Genomic DNA, 20,092 nt, shown 5'->3' with positions numbered 1-20,092 from the left:
AATGTACCTTCCAACATGTAGTATACGAGAGTTTGAGTTGATCCAAATCCCACTCAATGCTTGATTTTGTCAAGTTTTGTTATCTAGTTGTAGTGGTTGTGGTAGGTATGTTTTAAAAGTTTAGTCACTTAGTCATGTCTGATTCTTTGTGACCCCATGGACTATAACCTACCAGGCTCCTTGGTCCACGGGATTCTCCAGGCAAGAATACTGGAGTGGGTTGCCATTTCCTTTTCCAGGAGATCTTCCTAACCCAGGGATCAAACCTGGGTCTCCCACACAGCAGGCAGATTCTTTATCTTCTGAGCCACCAGGGAAGCATTTAGGTGTGTTTTACTTGACTTTAATTTGTTTTTTCTGATGTTTAACAAGATTGAGAACATTTACATATATCTGTAGGCTATTAAACTTATTTGTGAAGTGCATATTTAAGAACACATTTAAAAACTGGACATTTGTCTTGTTCTTAATATTTTGTAGGTGTACTTATATACTCTAGATAGGAACACTTTGTCGGATATGTTTTGCAGATATTTTCTCCAACTCTGTGGCTCAATGTATTTTAAGTATTAATGTTTCAATGTAGAGATCTGGCACATCTTTATTATATTTTTTTCCTAAGAATTTGAGTCTTTATACTCTTTTAAATAAAAATTTTTTTCTAATTTTTTGTTGATAAATTTCATTTGTTTTTGTTGGCTGTTAATATATAAAATTCGAGTGTATGTATTATATTATGGGTTGCCATTTCCTTCTCCAGGGGATCTTCCCTACCCAGGGATTGAACCCACGTCTCCTGCATTGGCAGGTGGATTCTTTACCACTGAGCCATCGGGAAAGCCCCATTTAATTAGATACCTACTCTCACCTGTAGGACTTCTCTCCAGTTTTTTTTTCTCTTTTTGTAAAAATATATTTGATATGGAAGATCATCCTTTTAAACATATATTTCATGTATTATTTATTTATTGGCTGTTCTAGGTCTTCGTTGCTCTGCCCAGGCTTTCTCTAGTTGTGGCAAGCAGGGATCACTCTCTAGTTGCTGTGCTTGGGTTTCTCGTTGCGGTGGCTTCTCTTGTTGCCGAGCATACACTGTAGGCACTCGGGCTTCAGTAGATGTAGGTGTGGGTTCAGTAGTTGTGGTTGTCGGGCCCTAGAGCATGGGGCCCATGGGTGCACGGGCTTAGTTGCTCCATAACATGTGGAATTTTCCCCATGGATCAAACCAGTGTCCCTGCATTGCAAACCAGATTCTTAACCATTGATCCGCCAGGAAAGCCCCAGTTTTTGTTTGATGATATCACTTCTAGGACCATTAGAAACTTCAGTAACAAGTAGTTATGTTTTTCTTTTCCATTAGTCTACTTTTTGTGCATTGATGCATTATGATCCATCTAAGTCCTCATTTTCTCTAAACTCAAATTACTTACCCGCTGATTTGTTTACTCATTTGTTTAACAGACATTTGTTTCAGATTCATTGGACTACTTTTTAGCACATTTCCCCATTTAAAAACTTTAAAAACATGGATCCAATCATTATCAGGTGTCACTTTTACTCACAAAAGTATCATTCAGGAACATTTATGTCACTCTGTCTGCATTACCATGGAATCAATATAATGAAGTGTTCCAAAGCAAATAGGTTAAAGATGCACTAACTCTAATATATGATATGCTTCTTATGTGAATACAACTGTTATTAATAACCAAATACTATGTAGTATATGCCAGTTTTCAGCCTTGTTGTTAAAGTTACGTGCTCTGGTGAGTTATATTATCTGTGACCATTCTTTGCTTTACCAAGAACTTATTTGAACTTTCATCAAACAAGAGGAAAAATATAGCACATGAAGTTACCCCTGAACATTACTTTTTCTTTTTTGAACTTTTGGCTTTAAGAATGTTAGTAGAAAGTCATCTGGGACTGCTAAATATGTTGATTAGAGTCAGATGAGAGGATCCTTGAACAGGGCAGGCTTTGATCAATTCCTTTAAGGATTTTTTAAGATATTCTTTTATTCAGGTGAATAGCATTCTAGGCTGATGAAATAAGAAAAATGGCAAAAATGAGTAGATTGTGTGATGACTAATAATTATGTTAACCCTTCTGGAGAAGAATTAAAAGTAGGCTACAAAAAGAGGTGTGTAGTTTAGGTAGTGAAATATTTGCATGCATGTGCATGCTCCGTCCCTCAGTCATAGATGACTCTTTGTGACCCCATAGGTCACAGACCCTAGCCCATCAGGCTCCTCTGTCCATGGGATTCCCCAGGCAAGGATACTGGAGTGGGTTGCCATTTCCTTTTCCAGTTGATCTTCCTGACCCAGGGATCAAACCCACGTCTCCTGCATCTATTTGGCCAGTGACAAAAGGTTTAGATTTAATGAAGAAAGGAAATTTGCACTAAGTACTCTTGGAATAACACTTAAGAAGACAATTTAAGTGGCTGAACATAGGATGAGTATGGACTCAGAACAGTGAAAGAGAAGACACAGTCCAATATATATAGAACACGGAACATGACGTTGGAGTCTGAAGTGCCGACAGAATGGCCAATCTAAGAATATTGTGTAGCAAGAATTATCAGAATTTGGCAATGACTTGATGAGGCAAGCAAAGTAAAAATGACCTCAGGGTTTTGATTGTCTGAATAGGAAGTATTGAATACAGGAGGATTACTGAAGAATGCATTATGTTAGGATAAGTTGATGATTTGAGAAGAATAATAGTGAGAAGGCATTGGAGCAGAATATAGAAATGTCTTGTAACTCAGTATATGTAGTTCAAGGGTTAAAAACGTATTAAAACTCGATGACTGAATGATTTGTCCAAGGAATGTGTATAAAAAACAAAGGGCCTTGCTTGGTGATTCTCAGTCAATTGGAGACAAGCATAGCATCCAGCAAAGGACCTCCTAAAGAGATACATGGAAAAGTAAAAGTAGAGAGGAATGAAATGTTTAGTTGGAAGACTGCATCAGTGAAGAGAATATGGGCTGATGCACTCGACTGAAGAAAGTGAAATTGGTTAGAAAGGAAGACAATTAGAGACAAAGGGAAATAAATCCTAATTTGACTCAGGTCAGCTTCTGTAAAGAAGCAGCTATAGTGACTACCCTGGAGTAGAAAAGGAGAAGGATGGGTAGCTACAGGTTGGGGAGTGAACGTTATTACTCTGAAAATGATACAAAGGTAAAATGTACTTCCGGGAATGTTTTGTGTAAACAAATGCCTGGACTAGGTCAAAAGGTTTATAAAATATTGCTTAAGAACACCTATCACATAACAACAGATGGTCTCCCCAGGTGGCGCTAATGGTAAAGATCTCCTTTGTCAATGCAGGAGGCATAGAAATGCAGGTTCAGTTCGTGGGTCATGAAGATCCCCTGGAGGAGGGCATGAAAACCCACTCCAGTATTCTTGCCTGGAGAATCCGAAGGACAAAGGAGCCTGGCAGTTTACAGTCCATAGGGCTGCAGAGTCGGACACAACTGAGGCGACTTAGCATGCAGGCACATAACATAATAGGTACCCAGTAGAAGTTTGTTAAATCAATGGGTCCTCTCTCATCCCTGTCTTGTACACATCCTGTATCTTTTGGTTCATTTTCTGTCATGTACTAATAGGGACCCTGGTGAAACAGTTATATGGAAGCCAGGGGCCATATTGTAAGCAGTTCCTAAGGGATATGGGAGAGAAAAATAGAGGTATTAGGCAAACTCCCCAAAGTACAGAATCACAGAAGGAAAATTTCTAGAGGCAGAAGGGATCTTGCAGGTCACTGAATAGCCCCACCCTCTGATTACACGGCTTTGGATGTGAGGCCCAGTTTTGTTAAATAACTTACCATCTATGTGTCAAGGTTCCGTTCCAGGAAATTGAAACCACACCAGCTATTTTAAGCATGAAAGGATTTAATATAAAGAATTAAGTGTACATTTAGATTCTTGGAAGGACTGGAAGAGTGACCATTTAGGCTTGGGCTCCAGGACTGGTTCTCAGAACGATGCAGCTGATTGGTCCTCCTGGGCAGCTGCTGCTGCTTCTCCAGTCAGGGAGGGGAGAAGGAGCGAGCTATCCCTGGGCCTGTTGACCCCAAGAAGCTGCTACTGAAGGTGCTCTCTGAGGATAACAAACCGGCAGTACTGCGACCGTACTTGGCTCAGCATCTACACAGCTGGCAACCAGATCCAGGATGTTACTACAGAAAACCCCAGTCCCCACAGTGTCTCCCCAACCACACTTGCCACTTCTGAGTTCACATCTTCCCTGAGGACATCTAATCGGCTTAACCAAAGGCTCACCTGGGAGCCTAGCAGTAAATACACTGGGGACTCACAGCTCCTGCAAGAGGACACAACACAAGGACGCTGGCATGGGTGTCCATGTCCCATCATCAGATTCACACCCCTACGTCCTCGACCAGGAAAGCTCATCACTGCAGGAGAATGTGGGGGGCCTGTCTTGCCGTCTCACTGTTACCATCAAAGCTATGTGCACACAAGAGAATTATGTAGATTCAGCTCTCCTTCTAGAAAAATCACCTTCCGATGTTGAGAGACCTCAAGGTAAGGCAGCCACTTAATCTGTTTAAACTGGGCCACATTTGAAAATGGAGAGGAAAAACTACTCCTATTTATGCCAGGATAATTGGCACAATGGAGCAGGGCATGGCAACTCACTCCGATATTCTTACCTGGAGAATGCCATGGACACGGGAGCCTGGCATGCTACAGTCCTTAGGGCTGCAAAGAGTCAGACACCACTGAAGCAACTTAGGATTCATGCACGCAACAGGCATGATACAGAACTCTTCCCAAGAAAACAAACTCCAAGCCTGTCTGCAAAATATGTAAGCTTCTTCATGATCCTGCTTCAACCTCCTTCAGTGACCACATCTGTCAACACAAATAAATCTTCACTTTACTTTTTGCTCCATCCTCTTTAAAGTTCCCCGAGAGTATCAGTTCTGTTCAGGTCTTCTGCACACACTAGGTCTTTGCCTGGAATGGCCCTCAGTGTATCTCCATATATCTGACTTCTGCGCATCTTTCAAAATCCAGGGCTGCTGTCACCTCCTCTGTTGAAATGTCCTCAGATTCTTCCAGGTTACATGCTTTACCTTGTATGAAAGTATCTGTTTATATTTCTTTCCTGTTAAGCTGTAACCACCTCAGTGACAGAAACTGGGTTTATTCATCCTTTATTCCTAGAAACCAGATCAGATTCTGTATGGAAAAAGTGCTCACGAAATGTTTGGAAATAGATGGATGGACGGAATTAAGGTAGAGAGGAAAGAAATAGGGAATGAAGCGAGCAAGGAACTGAAAGAAAGGATGTGGACGGAGGGGAAACGAGAGCAGGAGGAAAAGAGGTAATGAGCCTTTTCTAGTGATTCTAACATTTTTCATCTGTGAGGATTCTCCTCATATTTCCAATCTATGGAAGGTGAAAGTGAAAGTGAAGTCACTCAGTCACGTCCAACTCTTTGTGACCCCATGGACTGTGGGCTACCAGGCTTATCTGTCCATGGGATTTTCCAGGCAAGAGTACCAGAGTGGGTTGCCATTTCCTTCTCCAGGGGATCTTCCTAACCCAGGTATTGAACCTGGGTCTCCCGCATTGCAGGCAGATACTTTACCCTCTGAGCCACCAGGGAAGGGTCTTTCAAATTACTGAATGAGTTGAGATGAAATCCGTTCACACTCATTTAGAAATAGACTTGCTGCTAGTGGTCTGGATTTCCCATCTGATACTTAAAAAAATTATCAGCATTTATTGACTTTGATGACAATTCATTGGTCAGTGACTTCATCCCATCTATGTTAATCTATCCAATATGTTATTCTTCAATTTTAGTTGAACATATAAATGTTTAGATTTCTTGCACTCAAACTGCAAGAAGACCTTTAAAATCTAGAAAGACAAATTTAGATGCAATCATTACTAGTTTGTACATCAATGAATCTTTCTTGTCTCTCTCTCTCTTTTTTTTTCAGTTATCTCAAGATGATTTCTTTCTTGAGTGAGTAGTTTCATCTTGCTTGTTGTGGCCTTTTTGTTGATTTTAAGGGATGGCCCACAATGAACCTGATTTATAGAATTTATTTCTGGGCTTCACTTCTGTAACATGACTTCCTGAAGTTTGCCCCCTATTTTCTATCAGCTAAATGTGATTCTTTTAAAAAAAACAGTCTAGCTCTTTTAAGTCTCTGGAAAACTCAGTGCAAAATATTTGCAGTGGCTGTTTCAAACATTGTATTCTTTGGACTGTAAAGTGATACCTATGTTTGCTAAGGTTTTAATTTTTTGAAATTGCTCCATGTTTGTGTTAAGTAATAAGCAGATTTGCAAGGGAAGGGTGCTACTCTTGGAAGACACTTTCTTTCTTGTTTACAGGGTAGGCCTCTTGGCTTAGCCAGCTTGTAACGAACAGAGAAATTCACATTGTTTTATGAGAAAGATGAATAGACTTTTTTTTTTTTGAGATTTCCTGAATACTGCTCAGTTTTCAATTTCTCTTCCTTCGTATGATGCTGCATGTGAAAGTACATAGTCCAGAATATTTAATATCTCATAAAAGTACAGTTTTTGTATTAAAAGAGTATTGTCAAGGCTACACTGAACATGTTACTACTACCTAACTTCCATAAGTCCAACTAAATGTATATGGAAATTTTACTTAGAAAACTGTAACTTCTAGCAGTATCCGATTAGTAGGATGTAGTATCTGCCAAAGTTAAACTATGATTTTAGCTGAATAAGAGCAACAGAAGAAACAAACTAGGGAACAGATTACTAATAGAGAATTTCTTATATTTAAAATGATATAAACAGCATAAATAACTTGGGACATTTTTATTATAAACAATATTTATATTAAATATAAATTTAATTGTTACCATCCTTTTCAGAGAACTTTACAGCCTAAGAATAGTTTATTAAAGAAAAGGGAAGGAAAATTAGTGACTATAGCAAGAGGGGTATAGATGGGTTTATCTATCAGGGTTCTTTTATTTTCAGTTATAGGAACTAACATCAAACTGTCTTTGGCAAGAATTGTTTTCCAAAGTGGTAAGAGAAGAAAAGCAGGTGGTAGTATTGTCTAATGACTCACAAAACTGAAAAATCAAGATTTAAAGAGTGGTTGAATCCAGAGTCTCAATGACATCATTGGAATATAACTATTGTCTCCATTAATAATCTTCACTTTCTTCTTCTTGTGCTAAATTTAAACCAACAACTCTCTAATGCTCACCCCAAGCACATTCACTGCTACATTCTGCCAGTTTATAAGCCCAGAAGAGAGAACTTCTCTTTCCTAATAGTTCCAAATAAAGCAGTTGTATATCATGGTTTCAGTGCCATGATATACAACCATCTGCCCATCCAATTACTAGAGTCAGGGAAATGGAATATAGTACTTGGGCATGCCTGGATCAATTTCCACTCCTAGACCTGAGTGTTCAGGGGTGGAGTGGGGAAGTGAAGCCAGGAGGGTATAGATTAATGTAACTATTTGAATTCCTGGAGAAAGACAGATGCCTCACACCTAGAGTTGCCATATATAGAAAATGAAAATATAGAATTCTCATTTAAAATGGAATATTAGATAAACATGGAAGAAATTCTTAGAATCAGGTAGGTCCTGTCATAATATTTGGGACATACTTATACAAAAAAAATTGTTGTCTACCTGACATTTGAATTAAACAGAGAATACAGTATTTTGTCTGACAACCCTGCCACACCCAAACATTTCAATGCTTTATTCAAGAAATGGTTGGAATAGAGCTGAGCAAGCAACAGTGGTGAGTCCACTACTATAGTAATAAAGAACTGAATGTCTATGCAGACATTACTGGGCCAAAAGAGTGTAGAAGTGTTCTGTAGGCAAGTAGATTACAATAAGAGAGATGAAACATAAAATGCATGAATGCAAAAGAAAAATAAAAGAGACCAATGGAACACTGTTACTAGGCAATGTGGTGTTCCCAGTGTCAACTACAAACTGGCATTTGCCCAGAGCATTGCCAACAACTGAACAACAAAGACATTTGCCATCTGCATCTATGGAGACTGAACCCCATGCTGCTATAGCTGTTGACCTTCACCAACCCCTGAGGGAATTCAGGGTGGAGTGAGGCACTTTCTGCTCCAGGGAATCTGGTGGACAGGTCTTTAGATAGTTGGATGCTTTTAGGAACAGATTTTATGATCTCAATCCTTGCATCTCCTCATGTCTAGTTCAGTTCAGTTCAGTTCAGTCACACAGTCATGTCCAACTCTTTACGACCCCATGGACTGCAGCACGCCAGGCTTCCCTGTCCATCACCAATTCTCAGAGCTTGCTCAAACTCACATCCATAGAGTCAGTGATGCCATCCAACCATTTCATCCTCTGTCGTCACCTTCTCCTCCTGCCTTCAATCTTTCCTAGCATTATGGTCTTTTACAATGAGTCAGTTGTTCGTATCAGGTGGCCAAAGTATTGGAGTTTCAGCTTCAGCATCAGTCCTTCCAAAGAAGCACTAAATCCCTTCATGGTGACATTAGATCCTCATGACTAACAAAAAACCTTTTGTAAAATGAGTGCTTCACGGTACTCTCCCTTCACCAAAACCTTGTATATGGACTTTCCCCCACTGCTCCTTGGGGAGCAGTCTCTCAGAGCTATCTGAGATGCTGCATCCCAGACTGCAGTCTTCATTTTGCCCCAAATGAAACTTAACTCACAGCTCTCAATTTGTACATCTTTTTTTAGTCAACACCAGTGAATTTGAGGTTCTTGTTTCACAGTGAAAGAATTCAGAGGCAGAGTGGTAAGTAAGAAGTGGATTTACCTAGAGAGAAAAGGGCTTCTCTTGTCTCAGCTGGTAAAGAATCCGCCTGCAATGCAGGAGACTTGGGTTCGATTCCTGGGTTGGGAAGATCCCCTGGAGGAGGGAGAGGCTACCCATTCCAGTATTCTGGCCTTGAGAATTCCATGGACTGTATAGTCTATGGGATCGCAGAGTCAGACATGACTGAGCGACTTTCACTTTCAGGCTGAATGTAGACCATCTCAGAAGGTGAGAGAAAGATCCCAAAAATATGACATGGTTAGTTTTTATGGGTTGGATAATTTTATACACTAATGAGTGGAAGAATTATTCCAGTTATTTGGGGAAAGAAGCAGGGATTTCCAAGAATTGGGCAACTGTCTACTTTTTGACTTTTTATGGTTAGCTTCTCCTCTTGAAAGAGGAGAGGGAAAAAGTTGGCTTAAAACTCATCATTCAGAAAACTACAGTCATGGCATCTGGTCCCATCACTTCATGGGAAATAGATGGGGAAACAATGGAAACAGTGACAGACTTTATTTTGGGGGGCTCCAAAATTACTGCAGATGGTGACTGTAGCCAGGAAATTAAAAGATGCGTGCTCCTTAGAAGAAAGGTTATGACCAACCTAGACAGCATTATTAAAAATTAGGGACATTACTTTGCCGACAAAGGTCCATCTAGTCAAAGCTATGGGTTTTCCAGCAGTCATGTATGGATGTGAGAGCTGGACTATAAAAAAAGCTGAGCACCATAGAAGTGATGCTTTTGAACTCTGGTGTTGGAGAAGACTCTTGAGAGTCCCTTGGACTGCAAGGAGATCCAACCAGTCCATCGTAAAGGAAATTAGTCCTGAATATTCATTGAAAGGACTGATACTGAAGCTGAGAAGGGGATGACAGAGGGTGAGATGGCTGGATGGCATCACCAACTCGATGGGCATGAGTCTGAGTAAACTCCGGGAGTTGGTGATGGACAGGGAGGCCTGACGTGCTGCGATTCATGGGGTCTCAAAGAGTCAGGCATGACTGAGCGACTGAATTGAACTGAACTGAAGGTTAGCTTCAGAACTGTCCTGGCACTGGTGGGTGTGTTGTTTGGCATATTAATATATTACAATGAGCGCATAATGAGGCTCAAGGTCTACGGAAATCAGGAATCTGCCATCTTGGATCTAATTGGTTCTTATCAGTTTCTGCCATATCTTGCAGCTATGGCCTTTTTTTTAAAGGTTGTACCCTGACCCCTTCTCTCCATTTCACTGGGAAGAGGAGGACTTGAAAAGAAGGATTCACCAATGTGAGTTGCCTGTGCAACTTCCATTTCGCCCTCTTCTTTTATTTCAAGGCCTTCTGCTTTCATGTTTTTAAAATAGAATCTCAGTACTCTTCATGAACACATACTTTTCCTAAACATCTACTTCAGAGGAGGTCAGCTTCAGTTGCAGAAGTTGATTTCTGATTGGAATAAGACATGTGTGGGTTTGGTTCTTATCTTTGAATGATTTTTACATGGCCCTGTGATTCAATGCCAACCACTGAAACATGTAGTTAAATGTACCAGAGGGCATCTAGGAAAGATTTTTGCCTACTTTTAAGAAATACATGAAAAAAAGATAGAATTTGTGATACCTGGTTGTGATGGGGAATTGGTGCAGCCATTCTGAAAGCTAATCTGAAGACAGCCTGTATATCAAGAATGGCAGGATATGAAAAGGATGTAAAGAACTGTGTACTTGATATACTGATGAACTCAGTAGTCCAGGAATCACCCTACCTCTGGACCTCTTGTAATGCAAATTAATATATTTCCTGATTACTTGGGACACTTTTAAGTTGTCTTTATTTGCAGCTAAAAACATTCTAACTGACATATGCACAAACACAGGATTTTCTGTATATTGGACATTGCGATGACTTTTCTATTTTGTTTGTTTGCCAATGATTACAAACTCAAATCATGAAAACATTTTTTTTCCTACTTAAAAGGTAAGTTTTCTATTTAAAAAATACCATATGCTTTCGTTTAAAGTAGTCAGTGAAAACAAAAGCAAACATGTATTTTAGAATTAGAACTTTAGGGAAAAGAAATCATGGAAACTAATATTCATTCAATGGTAATGTCTTTTTTTTTTTTTAAAAAGCAGCAGTTACTTAATGAAACTTCAGAACTGACATCATAAATTGGCCTTAATATACTTCTTTGAACTATCATTATGGAATTTCCCAGTTGGTGAAGGGTTCGGCTGCTTTTCACAGAATCCTTTTATATCTTGGTAGAATGGTGTCCCCATATATGTGGAGATGCTATTACTCAATCTTTTTAGAATCATAACAATAGTTGCTCGGTCACTCAGTCATGTCCAACTCTTTGCGACCCTGTGGACTATAGCCTGCCAGATTTGTCTGTCCATGGGATTTCCCGGACAATATTGGAATGGGTTGTCATGCTCTCGTCCAGGGGATCTTCTGGACCCAGAGATAGAACCTCAGTCTCCTGCACTGCAGACAGATTCTTTACCTCTGAGCTACCAGGGAAGCCCAATAACAACATAAGTTTATTTAAATTTGTTATCAGTGGAAAAATCGCTATTGGATGATACAAACAGGTCAACACAATAACTTAACTCCTCTCTGCTTCTGACCTTACCAGATGACATGTGTTGGATTTTACACCTATTTTTAGCTCTCATCTTAGGTTCTCCACCTACCGTTGGAAAATCTAGCTGTGACATTCCAGTCACTTCATTTTCACAGCAGGAGTCTGTTCATGAAGAATGCCAAATTTCTCCTTATAGATCCATTCAGTGTTTATTGTTACTGCCAAACATTTTCTTCCTCATTTTCTGAAGTGGAGGCACTACAGAGAAATCTGCTGTGAGACGTTTTGGTAAAGTGAATCTTACTTTATCACTCACTTATTAACATGACATTAACTTGCATTTCCAAAAGGAGTAGGAGAGCAGAGGGTGGAGGGAATATACAGAATAAAATTAAACAGTGTCAATGTCATATCTATTAAGACCTGATATAGTGACATATAAAAGAAAACCCACATATGGCCTATGCACAATGGAAGTGCTATCCCCCTTACACTTTGTATAACAAAGTCTGATGCTAGGCAGCCCAGGGCTAGGATGCCAGCTCCATAAAAATGTTGGGGTATCTGATCCCTTCTTTATAGCTACTCTACCAAACCAAGTACATGCCTTGAATCCAAGGTTATCTCAAAGAACTCCTGGGCCAGGCAGCTGGAAGGATTACTAAGTAAAGGACCAAAGGTGCTCACCTACTAAGATGAATTACATTCCTTTGAGGAGCTTGCATAGAAGCCTCTCATACGAACCATGTCAAGCCACTGAGGTGTAAGCAGTACTTTGGTTTATATCTCATTGACTTATCCCAAATCAGGTGTGGTCCTTAGTCACAAGGAAGTCTGCAAGTGACTTTTAGCTGGATTTATTTTTACCTCACTTAGAATTGCCATTCTTCCTTAGGCATAAGGAATAGCTGTAGGGTAGATGATTCTATCATATTTTCTATCATAGTATGATTAAGATTGTATTCCAGCCCCAGAGATCCAGAATTTGATCAGCACTTGTACCTTTCAAGTTTTAACTTTTTCCCCCTGTTATTTTTCACATCAAAAAAATTTTTTCCAGAATGGGAAGTGATTTCACCAATCTACACTTAGATTTCCTATAAATATAAGTAAGCATGCAAACATGCCATATTCCATCCTGAAAATGTCTTAAGCCCAAATGTTATAATCCACCAAGCAGATTTTATTCTATTTTACCTACTTGGTGAATTCAAAATTCTGATTTAACGCTAAAGATAACTGTATTTGTTATTACTTGATTGGTCACATGTTTGCCCCCAAACACTTCATATTTTCCATAAAAATAGGCTTTTATAATAAAATCTTTTTTTTTTTTTTTCATGAAAGTTCATTTACAGCAAGTCAGAAGCTGCAGGGGTACAAAAAAGGATATAATCAAAATATTTCAAAAATACTAAATTCTTATCAGAGCTTTCAAGCTAAGTTTCAAAACTTACATTTTCCAAAAAGTTTGAAAAATAGAAAACTCACTCGTTAGTGCTAAGGGAATTGCCTTTGATATTTCTGTGAAGCTTGAAAAGGTGCTCTAAGGAATAGTTTTTGTAATGAAGTGTGGGAAATAGTAGTAGCACACTATAGCTATTGCAGGGCCTTAATTATTGATGGCTATATCGACATGAGTTTGAGTAAACTCCTGGAGTTGGCGATGGACAGGGAGGCCTGGCATGCTGCAGTCCATGGGGTCGCAAATAGTCAGACACGACTGAGCAACTGAACTGAACTGGTATCTTCAGATTCTCTGTTTTTCTGTTAATTCTGTTATCATATCAGTCACTTTTGCTATCCAACGCAGCCACAGCCCTTCAAATCACCTTAAATTCACTTACTTAAGCAGGAAGCCAACAAGGTATCATAAGAGATCCAGAGTTTGGAAGACCCAACACAGAATGTCACTATAGTTTCACTTCTTAAACTTGCCTATTGACATCTCTGTGATTCATCAGTCCCTAAAGCAGCAAACAGATCTGATAGGGAGTGTTTGGACATGATTAACATCATATGTGTGTGTGTTTGTGTGTTAGCTGATTAGTCGTGTCTGACTCTGATATGCTGTGGACTGTAGCCCGGCAGGCTCCTCTGTCCTTGGAATTCTCCAGGCAAGAATATTGGAGTGGGTTACCTTTCCCTTCTCCAAGGGATCTTCCCAACCCAGTGGCTGAACCCAAGTCTTCCACATTGCAGGCAGATTCTTTACCATCTGAGCTACCAGGGAAGCCCGATTAGCATCATATTCACCTTCAATTGTTCTTATTCCTGTAGTTATGGGGACACAAAGAGAATGTCAGAATTAGACACAGAGGTATCTAAACTTTTGTCAAATTGTGTGTCTACTTTTTTTATATACTATATTTTTAAACACTATATGTTTGTTTTTCGCTAGCTGGGTCTTCTTTGTTGCACACGGGCTTTCTCTAGTTGCAGTGAGAGTGGTTAGTTACTCTTGGTTGTGGTGCACAAGCTTCTAATTGCAGTGGCTTCTCTAGGGTGGCTTCACACCCTAGAGTGCAGGTTCAGTAGTTATGGCACATAGGCTTAGTTGCCCCATGGCACGTGGGTCTTCCCAGACCAGGAATCAAATCCATGTCCCCTGCATTGGCCAGTGAATTCTTAACCGCTGGACCACCAGGGAAGTCTGTGTGTCCGCTTTTAAACTCTGAAGCTTCATAAAAGCGCGAATTATTAACAATGCATGCGTGCTAAGTCGCTTCAGTCGTGTCCGACTCTATGCGACCTTATGGACTGCAGCCCACCAGGCTTATCTGTCCACAGGATTCTCTAGGGAAGAATACTGGAATGGGTTGCCATTAGGTATGTTCTAATACCCTCATTGGGATTCCCAGGTGGTACCAGTGGTGAAGAACCCGCCTGCAAATGCAGGAGACACGGGGAATGCAAGTTTGATCCCTGAGTTGGGAAGATTCCCCGGAGAAGGAAATGACAACCCACTCCAGTTCTTGCCTGGAAGATACCATGGGCAGAGGAGCCGGGTGGGCTACAGTCAGTGGAGCTGCAAAGAGCTGGACATGACTGGAATGCCTTAGTAGGTACACATGCACTCAGTACCCTGACTAGGTCTACTTAGTGTATGACCTGTGGACACTTCCACAAGTTTTAGCTTGTGTGATTGTTTGTGACTACAGAACACAAATTCAGCTTCATTCTGAATATGAATCTGGTGAACGTGAAAGTGAAGTCTCTCAGTTGTGTCCGACTCTGCGACCCCATGGACTGTAGCCTACCAGGCTCCTCCGTCTATGGGGTTTACCAGGCAAGAATACTGGAGTGAGTTGCCATTTCCTTCTCCAGGAGATCTTCCCAACCCAGGGATTGAACCTGGGTCTCCCGCATTGTAGGCAGACGCTTTACCGTCTGAGCTACCAGGGATCCAACTGTGTAATTCCCAGAATTAACATGTAAAGAATTTTTAACTTTCTCAGGATCTGCCAGACATTAGTACTCAATAAATACGCATTGAGTGAAGATCAATGCTATTTCTAAACTAACTCTTTCCAGCTTGATATTAGGCTTTTAATCTACTAAAAAGTTTGTCTCATGGGTGGTGGTTTAGTTGCTAAGCCGTGTCCGACTCTTGCAACCCCGTGGACTGTAACCTGCCAGGCTCTTCTGTCCATGGGATTTTCCAGGCAAGATTGAATTTAATCCTAATTTTAACTGGAAGTAAGCATTCTAGCTTCTCCTCTGCTTTATCTACTTTGTGCTCCACAGGGGATACTGTTACCCTTATTTGTTCTAAAGTTATCGGCATTTCATATTTTCCTTTACTAATTCCAGATTTTTTTCTCACCTTTATTTCAAAACAAATATAACCATTTTATTTTTGAAATATAAAATAAAATGTAGGAAGCTTTAAAAAGTGTAGAAATCTTAACGGGAAATCATCACCACCATAACCATCATCATAGTAGTAGTAGCAGAACTATTTGTTGAGCACTTATGACTAAGTACTGTATAAACTATTTTTACTAATGTTAATCCGAATCACAGCAACTCTGCAAAGTAGGTATCATTATCCCATTTTACAGATGAGAAAACTGAGGCTCAGAGAGGTTAGTTTTAAGTAAAGTCATGCTGCTTGGATATGACACTGCCAGGATTTGAAGCCAGTTATATCTGATCATTATATTTTAACGTAGACGTACTAGGAAAAACTCCTTGTGAATGAAGATATTTCACAGCCTCAGAACAATTTGTAATTAATGTGGAGGTGTATAAATAAAATCACCATAAGTTATTCCACTACTGTGTTTTTTTTTTTTTTAATGTTTGACATTTTCCCACTTTAGGAATCCCAGAAAAGACCACTGTACAGCACAGGAGGAAATAGGGGCAGAAGTGTTCTTGATTGAATAAAAGCAATGGTTGAAATAAAAAGACTTCCTTCTTGAGTTCCTCATGCAATGAAAAAATAGATTCTCTTCTCTTACCAGAAAACCACCAATTTGAGGAGGGATGCAAAGGCCAAACCAAAGGTGTCTTGCTTAGAGCAGGATGAACTGTCCTTCTGAAATAGGTATTCAGCCTTCTTCATTCATACATCAGACTTAATGACATGATGACATTGCTGGGATATTTCCATTGGAGACTGTCACTGACAGTTCTGCCAAAGAGAGCCATTTTTAGCACTGGGAGTTTGTGTATGAATTTCCTATTTGTACACTGGCTATCACAATCTTTCACATTCTCAGTGTCTGAAGAGACTGAGGTTGAATAGGAAAGTTGTTTGCAGGTGTAGTCTCCTGCCCTCAGCGTGGGTTTACAGCTCTTAAAAACAACTTTTGAGGAAAGCTTTCTGTTTGATGTGGACAGTGGCGAGAGTTATGTACATACCATGGAGCCAATGTGATTCCCTTATGAGGAGAAGGTTCGCAGCTAATGATCTAGCATTTGAGCTTGGGTCAAAGTGAGTTACAGTCTAGTTTTCTAACCTGAGTGGTCATATTCAGAGCCTCTACTCATACTTACAGGGGAGGGTACTGCTGCTTCTCTATATTTTTTAAAAGTGGAAAGAGTATGAGTGAGACCTCTACTTCTGCAATTCAGTTCCCATGTGGCTAAGGCTTGGTCATCAATCTTCTTGACCAAGAGACACCACTTTTTCCCCCTCAGCTTTACTAAAACCACAGAGGTGGAGAGGAAAATGTCTATTCGTTAATGTCAGACACCAATTCAAATGGCTTACAGGCCTCAGTACAACATTAAATAAGCCTTCGTATAAACCATGAGTCAGAATTGTTTCTGTCAAACTTGTTTTTAGATATGTGGCTGTTTTAGTCATCGAGGCAGTATGTAAAATAAAATCCTTTCCAGGTTTTATATATTTGAAATGGGAATGAGGATTCTTTCAGTTCTATATTAGCAGTTTTCATTAATATCTTTTTTAGTATTTCAGGAATTATATTTTATTTTTTTAATGCACCAAAACATTTTCTTCACCAAAACTATGATAATCGAAATCTGAGATAATTAGAACCTGAAAATGCCTCTCTTACTCTCTTTCTCTCCAGGCAGGTAGGTAAGTAGATAGAAAGATATTCTAGAGATAAGTATGTGTCTATGTATATGTATATCTATTTGGAAAGTAAAAAAATTAAATTCCTTCCACAGCATAAAATAAAATTTTTATAATTCTATTTTTCTTATAGTTAATTTTGTGACTGATTTTTTTAACTTAAGTATCTCACAGATTCAGATATGTACCTATCAAAGCGGCCTGCTATCCAGATGAAGGCCAGTAAAATGTGGAAGACCTGTAGTGTCTGCCTAACAGCATTCACTAGAAAACCATACTTATAAAAAATAAAGTAATATATGGTGACTGATCATCATACCACTAAATGCTGTTGTGTTGCCATGCTATAATTTTATTTTTAAGCTGAGGCTACTGGAAAAAGAAGCAGTTTGGACTTATGTGATGCAAATTCCATAGTCCATGATGAAAGTAACTTAAGCTAACCACTGTAAACTTATCAATCTCTGACTTTGAAATTAATAGCCTCCATTTATTTAATAATTGCTTAGCCCGCACATGTTCTATATCCCCATTTCCTGTGCTCTGCACCAAGGATACAGCTGGAGGAAATCAGAACTCCTCTGTTCCTCCTACAACCATACATCCTGCACTGCTTTCTGTGCAGGAATACTATTTTGCCCTGTGTTGTTCCATGTTGAGTTTACAGGACACCTCTCTGATCACGTGTGCATGTGCACATTATTGAAGGCATAAACTGACAAGCAGCATCTTGGTGACTGTGGATGATAATGATAGGCGCCCCAAGAACATCCTTTTTTTTTTTTTTTTGTAAGAAGTCCTTAGAAGGCCCATTGGGAAAACTGAAATGCCTGGATTCCTTTTGTTTCTTAATAGAGTCGGATCTGGAAGGCCTTGATGATCTAGGTACTGTTTACAGCAGCATTGACCAGCAGCTGAATGAAACCATGAGGCGCCGCAGACATGCAGGAGAAAATGATTACAACATCGAGGTTCTGCTGGGAGTGGATGACTCTGTGGTCCGTTTCCATGGCAAAGAGCACGTCCAAAACTACCTCCTCACCCTGATGAACATTGTGAGTAGTGACTCCCTTTCTGAGGCTTTTTGTTCTTTTAATTCACTTCTGTTTTGCTCTGGTCTTTTGGAAACCTCTGTGAGGTCTTCCATGACTACACCCCACATTCAAAATGTGCACGTAACTGCATTCAATTCAAATATTGATTTACAGATTTAACATACAAGATGCAAAGGTAAAGGAAACATGAAGTGAAATTTTCTTTTGCGTGATCAACTATTGATCCATTGTCATCAAAGAGAAATCTTAAATTTAAAAAGTTATAATGGGCTGGAATTATAACATCAATTATGGTTTTCATTTGGTTCTGGGGATAATCAAAACTCTCAGGACTTTGTCCACCTGACTTCATGTGGACCATGAAGAATGAGATGGATCTTTCCAGTATCATTTTGCATCCCAGGATAATGAGGAATTATTTAGGCCTAATAACTCTGTGTGCATGCTTACTTTTAGAGCTTTTGGATAGAGTAATATTTTTCACCATTATGCGGCTGAATGTAATATACGTACAAAGCACAGTCAACTCTTGCACAGTGCTGCCCTGAAATTATAAAGGACTCTAAATTTGTTCTCTATTTCTTCCTTATGAGCCTTAATCTTATCCAGAAGAAATTTAGACAGTATCCTCAAACTGATGTCCTTTTTCCCCACGTGAACTGGCACAGAGCAGTTGAGGAGAATGATACATAAGTTACCTACTTCTGAAGATAACTAAGATAGTAGTATGCTCTGTTTTATATCTTTTATCTCCTAGAATGATAAAATACCATATTACTTTGGCAAACGTATTACCCAAGCCTATTGTCTCTTTCAGCTTTTGACTTTTAGTGTGATTTCTTTGGGTATCTTGCCTTTTTTCCATGCTTAAGATTAGATTGCCAACAATTCTTAATTTTATTAATCATGATTTTATTTATTCTAATATTTAAGCCAATATGTTAAACATATATTCTGTTCATTAGATGCCAATATATAAAATTCTACATATACCATATCTCTGTGAAATAGAAAATAGTGCAGAAACTTAGACACATGTTTATTTGTTCATTGGCACAGATCCCAGTTATGAAGACTGCTTAGCACACAGAAAACAAATTCCCCTGGAGATGCTACTTTTATTAATACTTGCATCATTCACTGTGCCCCTGGACCACTTTCTTCTACACTAGGGAGACAGTCAGTCAGGATATACTTGTTAGGAAGGCTCTTGGAGTAGTGCAGAGATTTGGTACAGTCTTTGTCCTCACAGTACTTATAATTTAGTCAAGGATAAAAGTGATGCAAAAAAATGTAAAGGTTGAGCAATAAAAGGCATTCTATTATTAAGACATATCAGTAGGCACTGTACTATAAGTTCTGTAAAACTTTAGAGGGAGCATCTGTGAAGTGTTGAGATTATTCAGTTGGGACTTCGGACGCAGAGGCTTTAGTTTTAGCTATGTTCCTGGTTGACTCTGTGACCTTCGGTAATCATGTCCCTTCCTGGGATTTAGTTTCTGTATTTATAAAATTAAAATATTGTACAAGATGTTCAATAATCCTCTAATCCATCAGGAAGCTGCAGGTTAAAGTAGGTCTGTAGGGATTTGTTTCCTGGATTTTTAAAAAAATTGTTTTCAAAGGGCACATGGGATTGATTGTCAAGGTTTTCTAGACAGACTCTGTTGACAGGAAAGTAGAAATGGCTATAGTATATTCACCAGACAGTAAGCTGAGGTGTCAAGGGATACACAAAAGTGCTGCATTTTTGGTTTTATAACCATTGCAAAAGATGTTTTGTTTTTAAGACCATTAAAAAAGTTAGGTAATAGGCTGAGTCTCTATCTCCAATACTAGAAATTATTCTAAAACTAATTGAGCATCATAGAATGGAATTGGAAGAGAGAATATAATTTTTAAAACTGAAGTTCATTGAATCTAAAGTAATTACTACATGAAGAGGATTTTAGGAGGTAATAATAGTAGTCCCCTCTCCCTTCCCAAGTTCAGAATCAACTGAATGATAGGCATAGTGAAAAGGTAGATGAAGAATAAATAGTTTTATTATTAATAAGAGCT

The 20,092-nt window shown here is 39.2% G+C and overlaps 1 protein-coding gene and 1 non-coding gene across 6 annotated transcripts in view; one reads left to right on the top strand and one right to left on the bottom strand.

Moving 5' to 3' along the window:
- ADAMTS3 (ADAM metallopeptidase with thrombospondin type 1 motif 3) overlaps positions 1-20,092 on the top strand; it is a 271,082-nt gene that overhangs the window by 192,442 nt on the left and 58,548 nt on the right. For 4 of the 5 annotated variants that reach the window (XM_043448574.1, XM_043448572.1, XM_043448573.1 and 1 more), the window contains exon 5: positions 17,832-18,031. In XM_043448574.1, coding sequence (XP_043304509.1) covers positions 17,832-18,031 — 200 coding nt within the window. Of the gene's footprint in view, positions 1-15,610; positions 15,978-17,831; positions 18,032-20,092 lie in introns of those variants that run through there. The other variant, XM_043448576.1, reaches the window with a different exon arrangement.
- Positions 14,759-14,830, bottom strand: TRNAC-ACA. The gene has a single exon. It is a non-coding gene; the product is annotated as a tRNA-Cys (tRNA).

This window comes from Cervus canadensis, chromosome 26 (assembly GCF_019320065.1).
Source record: "Cervus canadensis isolate Bull #8, Minnesota chromosome 26, ASM1932006v1, whole genome shotgun sequence".
Classification (NCBI taxonomy): domain Eukaryota; kingdom Metazoa; phylum Chordata; class Mammalia; order Artiodactyla; family Cervidae; genus Cervus; species Cervus canadensis.
Note: the sequence above shows the minus strand (reverse complement) of the source record. Positions and strands in the feature narration are given on the sequence as shown.